This window comes from Tiliqua scincoides, chromosome 1, assembly GCF_035046505.1.
Source record: "Tiliqua scincoides isolate rTilSci1 chromosome 1, rTilSci1.hap2, whole genome shotgun sequence".
NCBI lineage: Eukaryota > Metazoa > Chordata > Lepidosauria > Squamata > Scincidae > Tiliqua > Tiliqua scincoides.
The window spans coordinates 308,350,226-308,366,226 of record NC_089821.1 but is presented as its reverse complement, the minus strand read 5'-3'; the positions used below and the strand labels follow the sequence as shown (position 1 = coordinate 308,366,226).

The window sequence follows — 16,001 nt, the reverse complement described above, 5'->3', positions numbered from 1 at the left end:
CATAAAACTCCGTAAGCATAAAACTTTTCCATGTGCAGGAGGACACCTGAGTGTGCACACCGCACAGCATCAGAATGAGTCAGTAACAAAATTCAGTGGTTTGTTTTGCTGTTACGTAGACCTGTAGACAGCCTGAGGCTGTAAGAGAGCCTGAGCATGTATTTTTAAGAACAAGTATTCCTGAGCAATTCTCATTGCAATGGATTACATGACTGATGACTATGCTTACATTAGAACATAAGAAGAGCCCTGCTGGATCAGGCCAAAGGCCCAACTAGTCCAGCTTCCTGTATCTCACAGTGGCCCACCAAATGCCCCAGTGAGCACACAAGACAACAGACTCAATCTGCGTTCTGGTGCCCTCCCCTGCATCTGGCAGAGGCAGCCTGCCTCTAAAACCAAGAGCTTGCACATACCTACTATGACTTATAACCCGTAATGAACTTTTCCTCCAGAAATTTGTCCAATCCCCTCTTAAAGGTATCCAGGCAAGATGCCATCACTACTTCCTGTGGCAAAGAGTTCCACAAACTAATTACACGCTGGGTAAAGAAGTATTTTCTTCTGTCTGTCCTAACTCTCTCAACACTCCAGTTTCCCATACTTATCCTCTAAAAGTACAGAATGCTTCCAATGTCCATCTTCTACAAACTCCAACCTGCTTGCAAAGCAATAACAGATACACCACTGCACTGTACACATCAATCTGCCAAATCTTCAGGGGTTCAGATTAGGGTATTTCTGATCCTTTACTATCGCATTTTTGGTGCTCAACCTGGGATCTTTTGTGAGATAAGCATCTGATCCACCACTAAACTATGGCTCAAGAATACAATTATTCTACAAACAGAAATGTATTGGGGGAGTTGATTTCCAATTTGGCTCAAGTTGCAAATACTTACAGCTGCAGCAGTTGTTCATTCCGGATGGCCAAGGATTCCTGAAAGAGATTAGCATAACCGTCTGAGCTGAAGACAGGAGACCAGCAAAAATCTTCTATGTTTTATCAATATTAAACATGTTGCTTTGCACTGCTGCATCTGAAGGTGGCTCACCGCTTCATGCAAGCTGGTTTTGTGTAGTAATTCAGAGCCTGCTCTCATGAGCTGCAAGTCATAAACTCTCTGGGTAGCTTCAGGTAAACTACTTTATTATAGCTTCAACTCTCCCCCAACTTCTGTCCATCTGAAATATGGGTATAATAGCATTGCTCCACCTAATGGTATTGTTGGAAGCATTACTGAATTAATGCAGCTATTTATTCATATTGACATAGTATTCCTAACTTGCTTTCACAATCATGATAGCTGTGTGTAAGAGAAGACCTCAGAATGCATAACTCAGTCCTAGTTAAAGATAGTAGCAGTCAGAACTTAAATTTCTTCCCATTAAACACTCAAACAAGAAAATCTGAATTTGCCAGGATCCCAACTAGATACAACAAATACCCCACATTTTTCTCCATCTCATAAACCAGCTGGGTTGGGAGAGGAGGATTTGGATTGAGTCAGTAGGAGGAACTAAATATTTGCCCTTGCATGACAATTCCAATCCAAATTCCATCCCCCTCCCTCCTCCCCCCCCCAAAAAAATTAGCCACAGAGGCACAGAGCCAAAACTTACAAGCACATTTTGGTCCTTAGGTTTCCCTTGCCATGGCCAACAGCAGCTTTGGGGCAGGGGTGACATTTACGTTGAGGAATCTACACTGAGTCAAAGGTCAGAAACCCCACAGGACCCAGTGGGTGATTCTGAGACAGAAAAAAATGTGGCAGATTCAAATGAAGGTGCTCCCATGTAATGACTTGCTAGACCCCAAGACACCAGTTCTGGAAAGATGCCCATCCTATGATCTTGAAGAACTCATTTCACCACTTCTTGCATCTTACCCCAATCCCACCAGATCAACATTTGTTTTGATTGGTCAGTTCAACACTGACCTATTCACCACCTATTCACCACCACCTATTCACCAGCTTATAAGCACAAGAAGCTTTCTGAAGCTTCTCTCTGAAGATGCTGCAGTGGAACATGGTTAAGCAAGAAAAGTCAGAAAGGGCCTCTAGCACAACAGTTGTGCTAAAAATTTCTCTAGCACTCCTCTAGCACAAAAGTTACCTAAGCAAGCAACTAACTTCTCACCCCACAAATTCATGGCTGCAAGGAGAACAAAAAGATCACATGTCACCTGCAGCTGGGCAAGCAATAAAACAAGGCAAGCCCCCCACTTACCTCTGAACCTACCAAGAAATGGGACAAGGACATTTTCTTTTCTCCCCTCTTAGAACAGAGGAAGCAGCCAGTGAGATCATTCAGATGGGAGGCAAATCTTGCCTCTTAAGCATTGCAACCAAAATCGTTGCAACATGGACATCTAATGCAGGACAGATTCACCCTGCCCCAGGAAACCCCTCTCCCCAACACACACACACATACACAAACAGCAGAAATACCTGTTCACCATTCTCTTGCTTTATTTCCTGAACCTGTGCTCTTAATAACCGATTCTCCTCCTGAACAGCCTGTAAGAAAAGGTGGTGCATTGAGACCTGGCAGCCCAATTCATAACAACTGGCCCTTTTCTCCCAAGGCAACATTATGCCAGTACCTGAAACTCCTTCCTTTGGTGAGCAAATTCTTTGCCCCTCTCATCTAATAAAGTTTCCACCTTCTGTACTTCCTCTTGCTTCACCTTCAATCTGTGGATGCAGCAAGCACACTTCTTATATGAGCAAACGTCAAGCATGTAGGTTTAATTTTGCTAGAATCCCCAAGACACACCAACTAAAGCCAAGTGAGAAATAGTGGTTCTGGAGGATGGACACATACTTATAACTAAAGAACAGTACGTTCAGAAGTACCAGAAATGTTAACTGTCCTTCTCAATCAAAAAATCTACTCCAGGGTTTCTCCCAGCTATTCTCAGATGCAGCAACCAAATTTTTTTTTGGGGGGAGAGGGGCGGCTGGGGGGTCTGTTATTGATATTGTTAAACAAATGGGAGTCAAAGTTCTGAATACAATTTTGTTGGTGAAAATGGAGCAGCACTCCTGTCATTTCTGTGGGGAAATTCCACCAAAGTGACCAAAAAAGGGGGGGGGGGTCTGGACAACTCACCCACCCTTAGTGAAAAATACCACCATCTCTACAGGTGGCAGCACCAGCAACACTTGAAGAAAAGGCATTGCCCATTCATCACTAGTTAGTCTGCAGCCTCCTGAAAGTTTTCTGATACTTTTAAGGTCCCTCTGTGAAAGCATCCAACTTTCTCCTCCTTCTCAAAATATAATGAAAATAACCCATGGCTCTGTGTGACGTCTGAATCACCATCAGAATCTCCGCCCGCCCCCCAACCCCATCTCAACATGGGAGAGCTGGTATGCAAAGGTCAAGGAAAGATGAAATAAGAGCAGGGGGAGCTCCAGTTTGTTTACTTACAGTGCCTCAAGTTCCTTATTCAATGAAACAGAAGAAACCTAACAGAGAAGATACATTTTGCTCTCACTATAGTCAAAACAAGCTACATGGAAAATCACATGTACATTAGAATCTGCATGGTTGAAAAAAAAATTAAAACTCCCAGTTTCCTAACCAGTTAATAAGGAGCCTGCATTTTAAAATTAAGCCAGTGCAGGTACAATATTATTCACAGGATGTGTTCTGAATTCCAGAGGCTGGTCTAGCCAGACACTGCTTTTCACAGGTTCAGAGGATAAGTAAGGAGTGCCAGACCACAATAAATGTTAGGAAGAGTAAGATTTATTGGTATACAGGAGATGCATTAAGTGAAGAAAGTTTATAACAATGTCTCTTCTGCTAACAGGGCTGGTGGAAGCAGACAGACTCTAATGGGGCAGGTTCCAGAACACAACTGCACAGTCCTTATCCACCAGTGAAATCCAAAGGGTGGGGGCAGTTCTGAGCCTTATATAACTACTCTCAGGTAAGCTGCTAAAATAGCCTCCAATTCAAAAAAGGTTATAACTGTCTCACAGTCAGATCTCCCCCATCTGGGACTATCTCAACTATGTGGTAAATCATGTAAGCACAGCTCTATGCTTAAAAAACTGTTTGGCCTTGTCATGAATAAGTACATGTTAGGCCTAGGTTAGCATGTGAAGCCTGAACCAAACTAAGACAGTGTAACTGAGAAGTTGCTAGCAGTTCCCAGCTGCAGGAATGTGAGTAAATAAACAAAAGGATTTGTTATCTCTCCTTTGCTGGCCAGGAAGGACAGATAACAAGAATTACAACCAATTTGAATGTTTAGCACCTTAGCAGACAAAGAGGTGCCTTATCAAGGGTGATTGAGTGCAGCTGTGAATCTCCAGTTGGGAGGGGTAAGAACTATGAGGGGTTAGCAACCTAGCCAATTTGGAGAAGGGTCTGTTCCTCAAGGGTTCTGATTGGACAGTCTATTAAGTATGAAGTCACCTCAGTACTATTAGCATAAGAAGTATAATAATGAATGCCCAGGGGGTGTGTGGGTGTTCCTGCTTGAACAGAGTTTTGGGTGCAACATCCTGCACATGTGTGAGCTCCATTGTCCATCATGGGCACCTGGCCCCATAGGTAGCCCTGGAGCTAAGAGATCTACAAGAGTAACTGACCCAGGTGAGAGATAGGTATTAATAGAGATAGCCAGCTAACTTTATTGTTTCATTGCTGATATGTTTCCTAGATGCTTATGCCTCTAGCATTTGCTGCCTTATTGTAGAGTGTGTAACCTTATGTACTTAAAAAACTAAAATACCTTTTACTAAGTTGTTTCATTGTCTGTTGGGAACAAAGGTTCAGAATCCTGCCTAGCCGTTCAGCAAGCTACCAAGTGCTCATTGAGGTCTAGCAACTTAAGGACTGAGGCTTTAATTGGAGAAAGAGCTCAGTGCCTGCAAGGGATAGAATTAAGCCTAGAGGATCTCAGTGTCCCTGGACTGAGGCACTGGCACGTACAGGGTGGTGGCAGTACTGGGCAAGGGGTCTTGAGGGCTTTAGGGTTCGGAAACCAAGAACCCTAAGCACCCAGACCCCCCTTTGTATACGACAGGCCTGCAGCTCCCAGACCTTGCTAAATGAGCAGGCAAACTGTGAATTAGCAATAGCTGCAGGCCTCACAGATCTGAATAGAAAAGGACAAATTGTAACAGTCTAACTCCTCAAAAACAGTCTTCTAGTACACCAACAACTACACAGGACTGCTGTGAGGATAAAGTGGGCTGACTCTCTCTGCACCATCATTATCCCAAACTCTGGGGAGAGAGGGGTTCTAAAATGTGGTAAAATAAATGACCACTTAGTTACTTCACGGCTGAACAGAGATCTGAACTAAGAACTTTCCAGCTAAAATCAGTAGCCCCAATTCAGTTTTCCTCCCAATTTCCTTTTTTGGCATCCCAAAAAAGTCTTTCCCATCTATATGGAGATTTGCCTTCTATAACATGACCTTTGGGGGGGGGGGTGTTACTAAAACAGAGCAAACAAAAGATTAACCCATAATTTAAGCAACTTTTGAAAGTCACATGAATACAAAGAAAAGCACCTTTCCCCACCTGTTGAGAATTCAGTTCCTCGAGCTCTTTGATCTTGTTCTTCAAGCACTGCAGTGTGTCCTCCTGATTCTGGAGTGACAAAAAAACACACACAGAAGCATCAGACCAAACAAGTTCTGCACTCCTATGAGGGTCAAACAAGCTTCAGTACCTCACAAGTCTTTACCTGCAAGCACTCTCCTTTCTTTGCAATCTCTCCCTCCTTCTCTTTCAGCAACACCTCCATACTTCTCACCTGGTCCTCCTTGCCCTTCAATCTGCAAGATGAGACACAAAAGAGAAAAAAGGCTCATTAATCTTGAGGGGATAAAAGATCCTAAGCCATCTAGTCATATTAAACTGAAGGCATGGCAAGAACTGCTGGTGTGCTGCAATCCTCCGAAACATGGCACGTTTTGGGCTTATGCCTGCACTTCTCCCTTCCCTTGCACACTTCCCTTGCACACAAGAGGCTTAGACACTTCTGTTTCCAGTTTGCAGTCAGCCACAGCCCAACACTTCATCTGCATGTGCAAACTACAGTTTGTTCTCACACCAGAATTATGGCTGAAGGTATAGTCTGTCAAGCATGGACTAAGCAGCAAACTATGGCTTGACACAAAACAAATGGAAGCTTCTAATCTCCTCCTCTTTTGTATGTGTGCGCCCACATGTGCATATGTAGTCAAAGGGTGGGGGAAGCACACAAATTCAAGGCTCACCACTGCACATTACTGATCCTCAGTTGAATGCATTGTTGCCTTGCTGCACTGGTGGTTTGATTCTAGAAAGAATTTTTAACATGGACAACCACTGCTCTGTATGTTTTTGCCATAAATCAAGGTGAGACTAGCTATCTATAGCATAAAAGATTATAGACAGACAGAATGAGAGAGCACAGTAGCAGCGCAACAAAGGGGACAAAGTATTTTATACAGAACGGAATTCTTGATGCTCAAATCTCTTATCCACCAGACAGCCTCCCTCTTCCAGTTCAGGGTCACACTCCTGTTCTGAAGAGGGAAGTGAAGGTTTATTCTTCAGCTTTTTGACAGAATTGAACATTATGTGTTGTGCTTTTAATCCAGCTAGTGCAGCACTATCTATTCCAACAGGTAGTGGAATTTAAAAATCTTAGAGGGAGGGCTTTCTGGAATCTAAAAACTTTTACCCAGATATATCAAAAGACCAAACCTGGGAGCATCAGCATGGAAAGCCCTAAGATTAATACTATTAGAAAATAAATACTAAGACTCCTTACTTAACTTTATTTAGAAGCACCAGTTTCATCTCTATCATAAGCAGTGGAGTCACTTAACTAAGACTCAAATGCAAATTCTATTTGCTTCAGAAAGGTAAAGTTCTAGATCCCACTGCTTAATCTGAATGCAAATGTCCCCAAAATGCCCAGCTCACAATATTGAAATACCCACAAGGTCCTTCTCTGACTAAAAGCCCCTCTCTGACCCTTGTTCAAAACAAGCTGGCTGCAAGAAACCTAGTATGGACCCCAAGGGTGAACAGAAAGCAATAAACAATGGCAATAAACAAATAAGGATCAAAAGGGTTAGGGTAAACGGATGTGATAGAGTACCAGATCCTCTGTACAAATTGTCAATGCGCATTGAATTGCCCTTCTCAATCAACATCCTGAACTGATAACAAATGCCAAATGTTGTTTTCCTGCCTGTTTGTCTGTTATTCTTCCCATGGATGCTTTTCTCTCTTCGTGTGCTCTTGTACCCCTCCCCTATCTAGAATGCCCTATAAAACCAGCATCATTGTAACTCTTCGGGGTCCTCCACCTGTGTGTGTGGGGGTCCCGTTTGCAAATGAGTAAACGTTTACTTTTGTCAGAAGTCCTCTGAATTCTCCTGTCTGTGGTTTGCTTCTCCAAAATCCGAACTAACAGTGTGCCCATTCGGGATCACAAACATTCCAAATCTTTCACACCCAAGTGCTAGCGTTCCTTACTACAGGAAATGATATCTTTTCTTTAGTTTGAACTCAGAACTCCAAAGTTATCCAAAAGATTTTTCTGTTGTTATCAAGGTTATCAACCTTGAATTGGGTCCAAATGCATAATCCAGTTAGAAAGGCTGAAGGAAGGTTAAGGACTTCTTAAATTCTAGATCAGGGGTGTCAAACTCATTTCATAGCAAGGGCCAAATAGTATTCATGATGCCTTCTGAGGGTCAGAAGTGATGTCATTAGGCAGGAAGTGATGTCATTAAACAGGCCATAACCAAAAATAAGCACTTTTTCTCACTTAGGAACTCTTTAGCTGCAAATGACAAAGAGAAAATATGCAAATCTTGATCATATTTCAAGATACGGGAGAGCCCAATTTTCACGTGGGCTGCCCTTTCAGCAGTAACGCCTCAGCACTGCTCAGTAGCTGAGAACCTAAGGGCCAGATAAAAAGTTTCCGCGGGTCGCATTTAGCCCCAGGGCCTTAGGTTTGACACCTCTGTGCTAGATCATACAAGAAGAACATCCCCAACAGCCCCTGAAGAAAAGACTTCAACCCTTTAGAAGAAGCCAGTTTATTATAAAAACAAAATGTTATCCAGTAAACAAGGGTGGCTGGAAATCAGATAGTTTCAAATTAGCAACTATACTTACAAGTTCTGAAGATCTTTGACTTCTTGTGCAATGGATATCTACAGAAAGAGCATGGAATATACAGTTACTTGAGAATATATAGTTACTCTGCAAAGAGGCACAACACCAAAAAAACAGATAAGCATGAAGACAACAAAATAAGCAATAATTTACTGTAAAATTAGGTGGGGTAAATAATTCCTTAGAGAAAAATTGAAATTCTAGGCGTAATTGAAGGGGTTCTGTTGAGGGTCAAAACATAATATTCTCTCCCTTCTATATTCAATTATTTTTCCCCAAGCTTCCTCTTTATGCAATTTCTTAAATGAATAGAGTTCTTATTTTAGTTGCTTCCCCCCTCCCCCCCAAAAAAAGAGAGAGAAAATGAGGCACAAACTTAAAATTTATAATTCAAGGATTATCAAAGCCTGGGACAGCTTGGAAGGGGGTCTCAAAACTCTGAAGAACAAGGCTGAATTCCTGGAATCTCTAACATAAGAACATAAGAACATAAGAACATAAGAACAGCCCCACTGGATCAGGCCATAGGCCCATCTAGTCCAGCTTCCTGTATCTCACAGCGGCCCACCAAATGCCCCAGGGAGCACACCAGATAACAAGAGACCTCGTCCTGGTGCTCTCCCCTACATCTGGCATTCTGACTTAACCCATTCCTAAAATCAGGAGGTTGCGCATACACATCATGGCTTGTACCCCATAATGGATTTTTCCTCCAGAAACTCGTCCAATCCCCTTTTAAAGGCGTCTAGGCTAGACGCCAGCACCACATCCTGTGGCAAGGAGTTCCACAGACTGACCACGCGCTGAGTAAAGAAATATTTTCTTTTGTCTGTCCTAACCCGCCCAACACTCAATTTTAGTGGATGTCCCCTGGTTCTGGTATTATGTGAGAGTGTAAAGAGCATCTCCCTATCCACTCTGTCCATCCCCTGCATAATTTTGTATGTCTCAATCATGTCCCCCCTCAAGCGTCTCTTTTCTAGGCTGAAGAGGCCCAAACGCCGTAGCCTTTCCTCATAAGGAAGGTGCCCCAGCCCCGTAATCAGCTTAGTCGCTCTCTTTTGCACCTTTTCCATTTCCACTATGTCTTTTTTGAGATGCGGCGACCAGAACTGGACACAATACTCCAGGTGTGGCCTTACCATCGATTTGTACAACGGCATTATAATATTAGCCGTTTTGTTCTCAATACCCTTCCTAATGATCCCAAGCATAGAATTGGCCTTCTTCACTGCCGCCGCACATTGGGTCGACACTTTCATCGACCTGTCCACCACCACCCCAAGATCTCTCTCCTGATCTGTCACAGACAGCTCAGAACCCATCAGCCTATATCTAAAGTTTTGATTTTTTGCCCCAATGTGCATGACTTTACACTTACTGACATTGAAGCGCATCTGCCATTTTGCTGCCCATTCTGCCAGTCTGGAGAGATCCTTCTGGAGTTCCTCACAATCACTTCTGGTCTTTACCACTCGGAAAAGTTTGGTGTCGTCTGCAAACTTAGCCACTTCACTGCTCAACCCTGTCTCCAGGTCATTTATGAAGAGGTTGAAAAGCACCGGTCCCAGGACAGATCCTTGGGGCACACCGCTTTTCACCTCTCTCCATTGTGAAAATTGCCCATTGACACCCACTCTCTGCTTCCTGGCCTCCAACCAGTTCTCAATCCACGAGAGGACCTGTCCTCTAATTCCCTGACTGTGGAGTTTTTTCAGTAGCCTTTGGTGAGGGACCGTGTCAAATGCCTTCTGAAAGTCCAGATATATAATGTCCACGGGTTCTCCCGCATCCACATGCCTGTTGACCTTTTCAAAGAATTCTATAAGGTTCGTGAGGCAAGACTTACCCTTACAGAAGCCATGCTGACTCTCCCTCAGCAAGGCCTGTTCGTCTATGTGTTTTGAGATCCTATCTTTGATGAGGCATTCCACCATCTTACCCGGTATGGATGTTAGGCTGACCGGCCTATAGTTTCCCGGGTCCCCCCTCTTTCCCTTTTTAAAAATAGGCGTGACATTTGCTATCCTCCAAATCTCTGAAGCCTTCAGTTCCTAAACTCCTCCAAGGGAGTTGGGAATGCTGTGAATTCTTGCAGGGTTGGGCAAGAGCAGGGGGGTAGTCTCAAAGGCACCACAGTGATTGCGGCACTTCGAGGATCCAGGGGCATTTTGCTGCAGCACTGTTAGGGCACCCATTCCTGGGCCACTCCTCTTAAAGGGGATTGGCTCATTGCTGGTTCCCTTTGTGCAGTGGTTTTCAGACTGGTGCGTTGCGACGCCCCAGGTTGAAGGCTCTGGCCTTTTTCCCCTTAAGGGGTGGGGACAAGGGAGAGGCAGGGAGGAGGCAGCAATGCGATCCCCAGGATCACACTGCTCAGGAGGGCTGCAGCGACTGGGATGCACTCACCAGTCCCTGCAGCAGCCTGTCGGGGGCACAGGGAGCCCTGTGCAAGAACCTGCAGGGTTCCCCAGTTCGTTAGAAGTGAAAGTGGAGCGATCGCGCTCTACTTCCGCAAAACCGGAAGTGGAGTGCGATTGCTCCACTTTCACTTCTAACGAGCTGGCGAGCCCTGCAGGTATTATAATGCTGTTGTACAAATCGATGGTAAGGCCACACCTGGAGTATTGCGTCCCGTTCTGGGGAAATGGAAAAGGTGCAAAAGAGAGCAACTAAGATGATTACTGGGCTGGGGCACCTTCCTTAGGCTACGGCGTTTGGGCCTCTTCAGTCTAGAAAAGACATGCCTGAGGGGGGACATGATTGAGACATACAAAATTATGCATGGGATGGATAAAGTAGAAAGATGCTCTTTACACTCTCACATAACACCAGAACCAGGGGACATCCACTAAAATTGAGTGTTGGGAGAGTTAGGACAAACAAAAGAAAGTATTTCTTTACTCAGCGTGTGGTCGGTCTGTGGAACTCCTTGCCACAGGATGTGGTGACGGCATCTGGCCTGGATGCTTTTAAAAGGGGATTGGACAAGTTTATGGAGGAAAAATCCATTACGGGTTACAAGCCATGATGTGTATATGCAACCTCCTGATTTTAGAAATGGGCTATGTCAAAATGCCAGATGCAAGGGAGGGCACCAGGATGCAGGTCTCTTGTTGTCTGGTGTGCTCCCTGGGGCATTTGGTGGGGCTGCTGTGAGATACAGGAAGCTGGACTAGATGGGCCTATGGCCTGATCCAGTGGGGCTGTTCTTATGTTCCTCTTCTTGGCTTTCTAGGTACTGCTATCTTAGATCACATGATTCAAGCTGGCGGCGCCTAGGAAGAAGAGGCTGTCAGGGACATTCTGCAGCACCCCTGTGAGTTTGCTGCGGTACTCTCAGGTGCTGCATCCACAATCTGAAAACCACTGACCTAAGGAATAAATGTCCCAATTAAAGAGGATATATAAATTAACAGCACAATCCTACACACGTCTACACAGAAGTTAGTCACATTAAGTTCAATGGGACCTACTCCCATGAAAGTATGTATACAGCCTCAGGGATGTAGTACTGAAAAGGACGCTCAAAGAATTAAAACAATCATCCATGAAAATTAGAGAATTTCTGACCCGTTTTTCATTCAAAACCAGAGGACTAGCACAACAACAAACCAAATTTTGACTGCAAATATGCATTTTGATTTGTAACAACCTTAAGATGAAACAGGTTTTTAGAAGTCAGGATTTATGTTGTTGGCAAAGTGCAGGACATTTTCTGTTGTGACACCGCGTCTCTGGAACCAGACACCAGAATATTTGAGAACAGCCCCCTCTTTTTATGGTTTCTGAAGAGGTCAAAAAAACAATTTCACTTGGCTTTTGAGGAAGGAGGAACAACTTCTTAGGGATCCTTTTTATTTTCCGTTGCCGCTTTTATGCCATTGTTTTTATGCTGTTTTTAAATTTTTATCCATATCATTTAATCCTGTATAATTTTAAAATTATTTTTATTGTATTTTATTCATGTTATATGTAATATTTTTATTTTTTATTGTGCACAGCTTTGAGCGTAAGAACGATGCTATATAAACTGTATGTATATATAAATTGTATTTATTTGCAGAATTTATATCCAACCTTTCTTTCATATTCACAAGGGGATTCAAGGTAGCACTGATAAATAAATCAACAATGATGCAGTCTTAAATAATACAGTTTCTGAAACGACAAGTGAACCAAAAATCTATTTCCACTGACAGAAGATGATTTGGTTTTATGTGTCATTTTATTTATGAATCTTAGATAATTATCTGCATGCATTTTAAGTCAATTAACTCATTAAGGGCGCAATCCTAACCCCTTACGTCAGTGCTTTCCAGCACTGGCATAGCGGTGCCAATGGGACGTGTGCTGCATCCGGCAGTTGGGTGTCACTCACGGAGGCCTCCTCAAAGTAAGGGAATGTTTGTTCCCTTACCTCAAAGCAGCACTGCCCTTATGTCAGTGCTGGAAAGCTGGAAAGCACTGACATAAGGGGTTAGGATTGCACCCTAAATTGCATACATCAGCATGAGGAAAAGAATTGTTTAAAAAAACCACCAAGTTTCCAGGTGATGCACGTGTGTCACAGAAAGTCTCATCATAGAAGGCAAGTACTCATCAGCAGTACTTGCATCATCATCAATACTCATCATAGAAGGCAAGAAGCAGTGAGGATCTGGATGGGGGCTAACAAGCTGAAATTAAATCCGGATAAGACAGAGGCTCTCCTGGTTCGGAAATCCTCGATGCAGGTGCTGGATTATCGACTTGCTCTGAATGGGGTTGCACTCCCTCTGAAGGAGCAGGTTCGCAGCTTGGGGGTCCTCCTGGACTCGCAGCTGCTCCTGGATTCCCAGGTGGCGGCTGTGGCTAGGGGGGCCTTTGCTCAGCTTCGGCTGGTGCGCCAGCTGCGACCGTACTTGGATCGTGCAGACCTGGCCACGGTGATCCATGCCACGGTGACATCGAGGTTAGATTACTGTAACACGCTCTATGTGGGGCTGCCCCTGAAGACGGTTCGGAAACTACAATTAGTACAGAATGCGGCGGCCCGTGTGGTCACCGGAGCCAGGCGGTTTGACTCTGTCAGCCCGCTTCTCCAGGGGCTGCATTGGCTGCCCATTCGTTTCCGGGCCCAATTCAAGGTGCTGGTTTTGACCTTTAAAGCCCTATACTGCTCTGGGCCAGGCTATCTTAGAGACCGCCTACTCCCGTACAATCCGGCTCGTCCTCTCAGGTCATTAGAGAAGGCCTTTTTGCAAGTGCCGCCACCCAAGGAGGTCCGGGGGGCGGCTGCAAGAAATAGGGCCTTCTCGGTAGTGGCACCAACATTATGGAACTCCCTTCCCCTTGACTTGAGAATGGCTCCCTCTCTTGAGAGTTTTCGGCGAGGCCTGAAAACACTGTTGTTTAAACAAGCCTTCTGATTTCTGGCCTTCTTAACTTTTTTATACATCTTTTAGTTTTACAGGCTTGATTCCTCGGTGATCTGCTCTTTTACTCTTTTAATCTGACTACTGTTTTTATGGCCTCTGTAGTGTATTTTTAAATGTTTTTATCTGCTTGTTTAATGTTTTTAAAATCTGTTTTTTTTAATATGTTGTTAGCCGCCCTGGGTCCCGTTAGGGAGAAGGGCGGGATAAAAATAAAGTTTTATTATTATTATTATTATTATTACTCTCCCTTTCCCTCCGCTCTGGAGAAAATGTCTATTACACTTTATATAAATATTTGGATTTGAAATAATCAGTACATGAACATTTTTTAATAATTAAATGGAGGCGGCATTCCAGTCAAGCAAAATATTTTCCATTGACTAACTGGTGCTCTACCTGCATTTATCATTTTTATAGTGCTTGGCTCAACAGCAAAAAAGTGGGCCCATGGTATCTGTGGGGATCTGTTTCAGGATCCCCACGGATACTGAAATCTACAGATGCTGGAATCCAGGGGAGGGCACAATGTGGCACTGCAATTACTCATCTTAGGGCTGCAACAGGCTCTCCGGAGGTCGTGCCAGGGCCTGTGGAGGCTGCACTGGGCTTGCGGCTCACTCCACAGGCCTCCCTGCCTCCTCAGAACAATGCAATCGGAAGCCACTTCTGGTTCATGGATGCAACTTCTGGTCACATTCAGGAGGTGTTTTGAGGCATAGGGAGGCCTGCAGCACACTCCATGGGCTTCCCTGGCCTCATAACACCTGGATGCAACCAGAAGTGGCTTCCAGTCACTCTGGAGGCCCTCTGAGATGCAGACTCGGCATCCACAGATGGTGTCATCCACAGGTTCTGAGTCTGTGGATTCCAAAGACCCACCAAACATGTACACAAAAAAGCCACATCGCTGCCACAAAGAGCCCTCCAACCAGAAAGGAGAGGATAAGTGCACTGCAGGAAGGGAATCAGCTGCACAGTAAAGCATGGACTGCAAGGCTCCTTCGAGTTACTGGCTCAAGAAGAATTTACCTGCGCGTCCTTCTCAAGCTGGGCTTTTTTTCCTATTTCTTCTTTAAGAGCCTCTGTTTCCTCTGTCAAAGCCTTTTCAATGATAAAACAGACAAAATTGGGCAATGGAGACAACACCTCACAAAACAGGAAAACAAGTGGATGTTAAATCTTTACTATTAGTAGAAGTGCAATGAAAGGACACACACAGACAACTAATGCTCCAGAGAGAAGGAAGGAAACACAGTACAGGTTCACCACCCACCTGGATAGTTTTTTCCCTGGCTGAAACTTTAAGGGCTTCAGCTTGCAGATGCTCTTCCACAGATTTGATCTTTCCATCCTTTTCACTGATTCTTAGGGAAGAAAAGGGGAAAAAAGAGCATGGGTAAAGAGATTACACAGACATGCTCTTTAGTGTACCAGTGCTTAGTGCTCATTTCAGATGCATAAATGTATATATAGGAACTGCTTTAAGCTTAGCTGAAAAGTGGTTTAAGAATCAAGAAATCAACACTGTCTTAAGAAATTTCTGAAGTTAGCATTAGGCCTACAGCATTTAGTAGTTCTAGCTAAAAATAATGGACCAATCCACAACAGAGTAAGTTGTGTAGCATCCATGAACTCATTTGGACACAATACAGCTGAGAGCAATTTGTTGATAGAAACACTTCTGCTTTAGGGGTGGTTCTACCACAGCACTAGTTTTCACTGCTATCCCAAATAATTGCATTTTATTAGGAATGCCCTACTAGAAATCCTTAGGACTACAAGTAGCAATCATCATACATGACATCTAGAAACCTGCTGAGAAACTGCCAGATACAAGGAATTGGTGTCTGTGAAAAAGCAGAGTCCCAAGATCAAAACCTTCATTTTAAGAGCAAACATTCAGGCCTCTTGACTGTAAAAGATTTAAAACAAAATACAGAAACCATTTCTCCTGAAGGGTTTACACCAAATGCAGAAGTCACGTAGTCAGACTAGACCCAGTATTAAAATATCACTGTATTCTTATTTTAAATACTTAAGTCAAAAAGCTGCCATGGGGAGGGGGAGGGGAGGACGACAATCTGGACCAAGGCCATTGCACTTGGAAGGATTAACCTTTTTCTCCTTCACTGCAGTCTCAATCCTGACTGAGTAGCCAAAGCTATCATTTGTGACTGTAACAGCTTCCCCATCAAGGCAACAGCTGCTTTGGGGTCAAACTCAGAAATTGAACTGTGGAAAAGATAAATATGGTACTCCTTGTTGCCCTCTGTTTAAGTTTCAAGCCTGATTTTTTTTTTTTTAATGGCCATATATGGGCTAAATTAAACCAACAGAAGAACAAGGGCATATTTAATGCCTACCTCTAGTCTGAACCTCAACCACCCCATTTCTTTGTGTCCACTCCTATCCTAGTTCCAAGTCAACA

At 43.9% G+C, this 16,001-nt stretch overlaps 1 protein-coding gene across 3 annotated transcripts in view; it reads right to left on the bottom strand.

Moving 5' to 3' along the window:
• Positions 1–16,001, bottom strand: part of KTN1 (kinectin 1) — a 131,093-nt gene that overhangs the window by 29,805 nt on the left and 85,287 nt on the right. For 2 of the 3 annotated variants that reach the window (XM_066629795.1, XM_066629780.1), the window contains exons 23-31: positions 14,847–14,937; positions 14,603–14,674; positions 8,154–8,191; positions 5,716–5,806; positions 5,550–5,618; positions 3,439–3,476; positions 2,609–2,699; positions 2,454–2,522; positions 903–940 (exon numbers count right to left, since the gene is read on the bottom strand). In XM_066629795.1, the coding sequence (XP_066485892.1) occupies positions 903–940; positions 2,454–2,522; positions 2,609–2,699; positions 3,439–3,476; positions 5,550–5,618; positions 5,716–5,806; positions 8,154–8,191; positions 14,603–14,674; positions 14,847–14,937 (597 nt within the window). The remainder of the gene's footprint in view (positions 1–902; positions 941–2,453; positions 2,523–2,608; positions 2,700–3,438; positions 3,477–5,549; positions 5,619–5,715; positions 5,807–8,153; positions 8,192–14,602; positions 14,675–14,846; positions 14,938–16,001) is intronic. The other variant, XM_066629788.1, reaches the window with a different exon arrangement.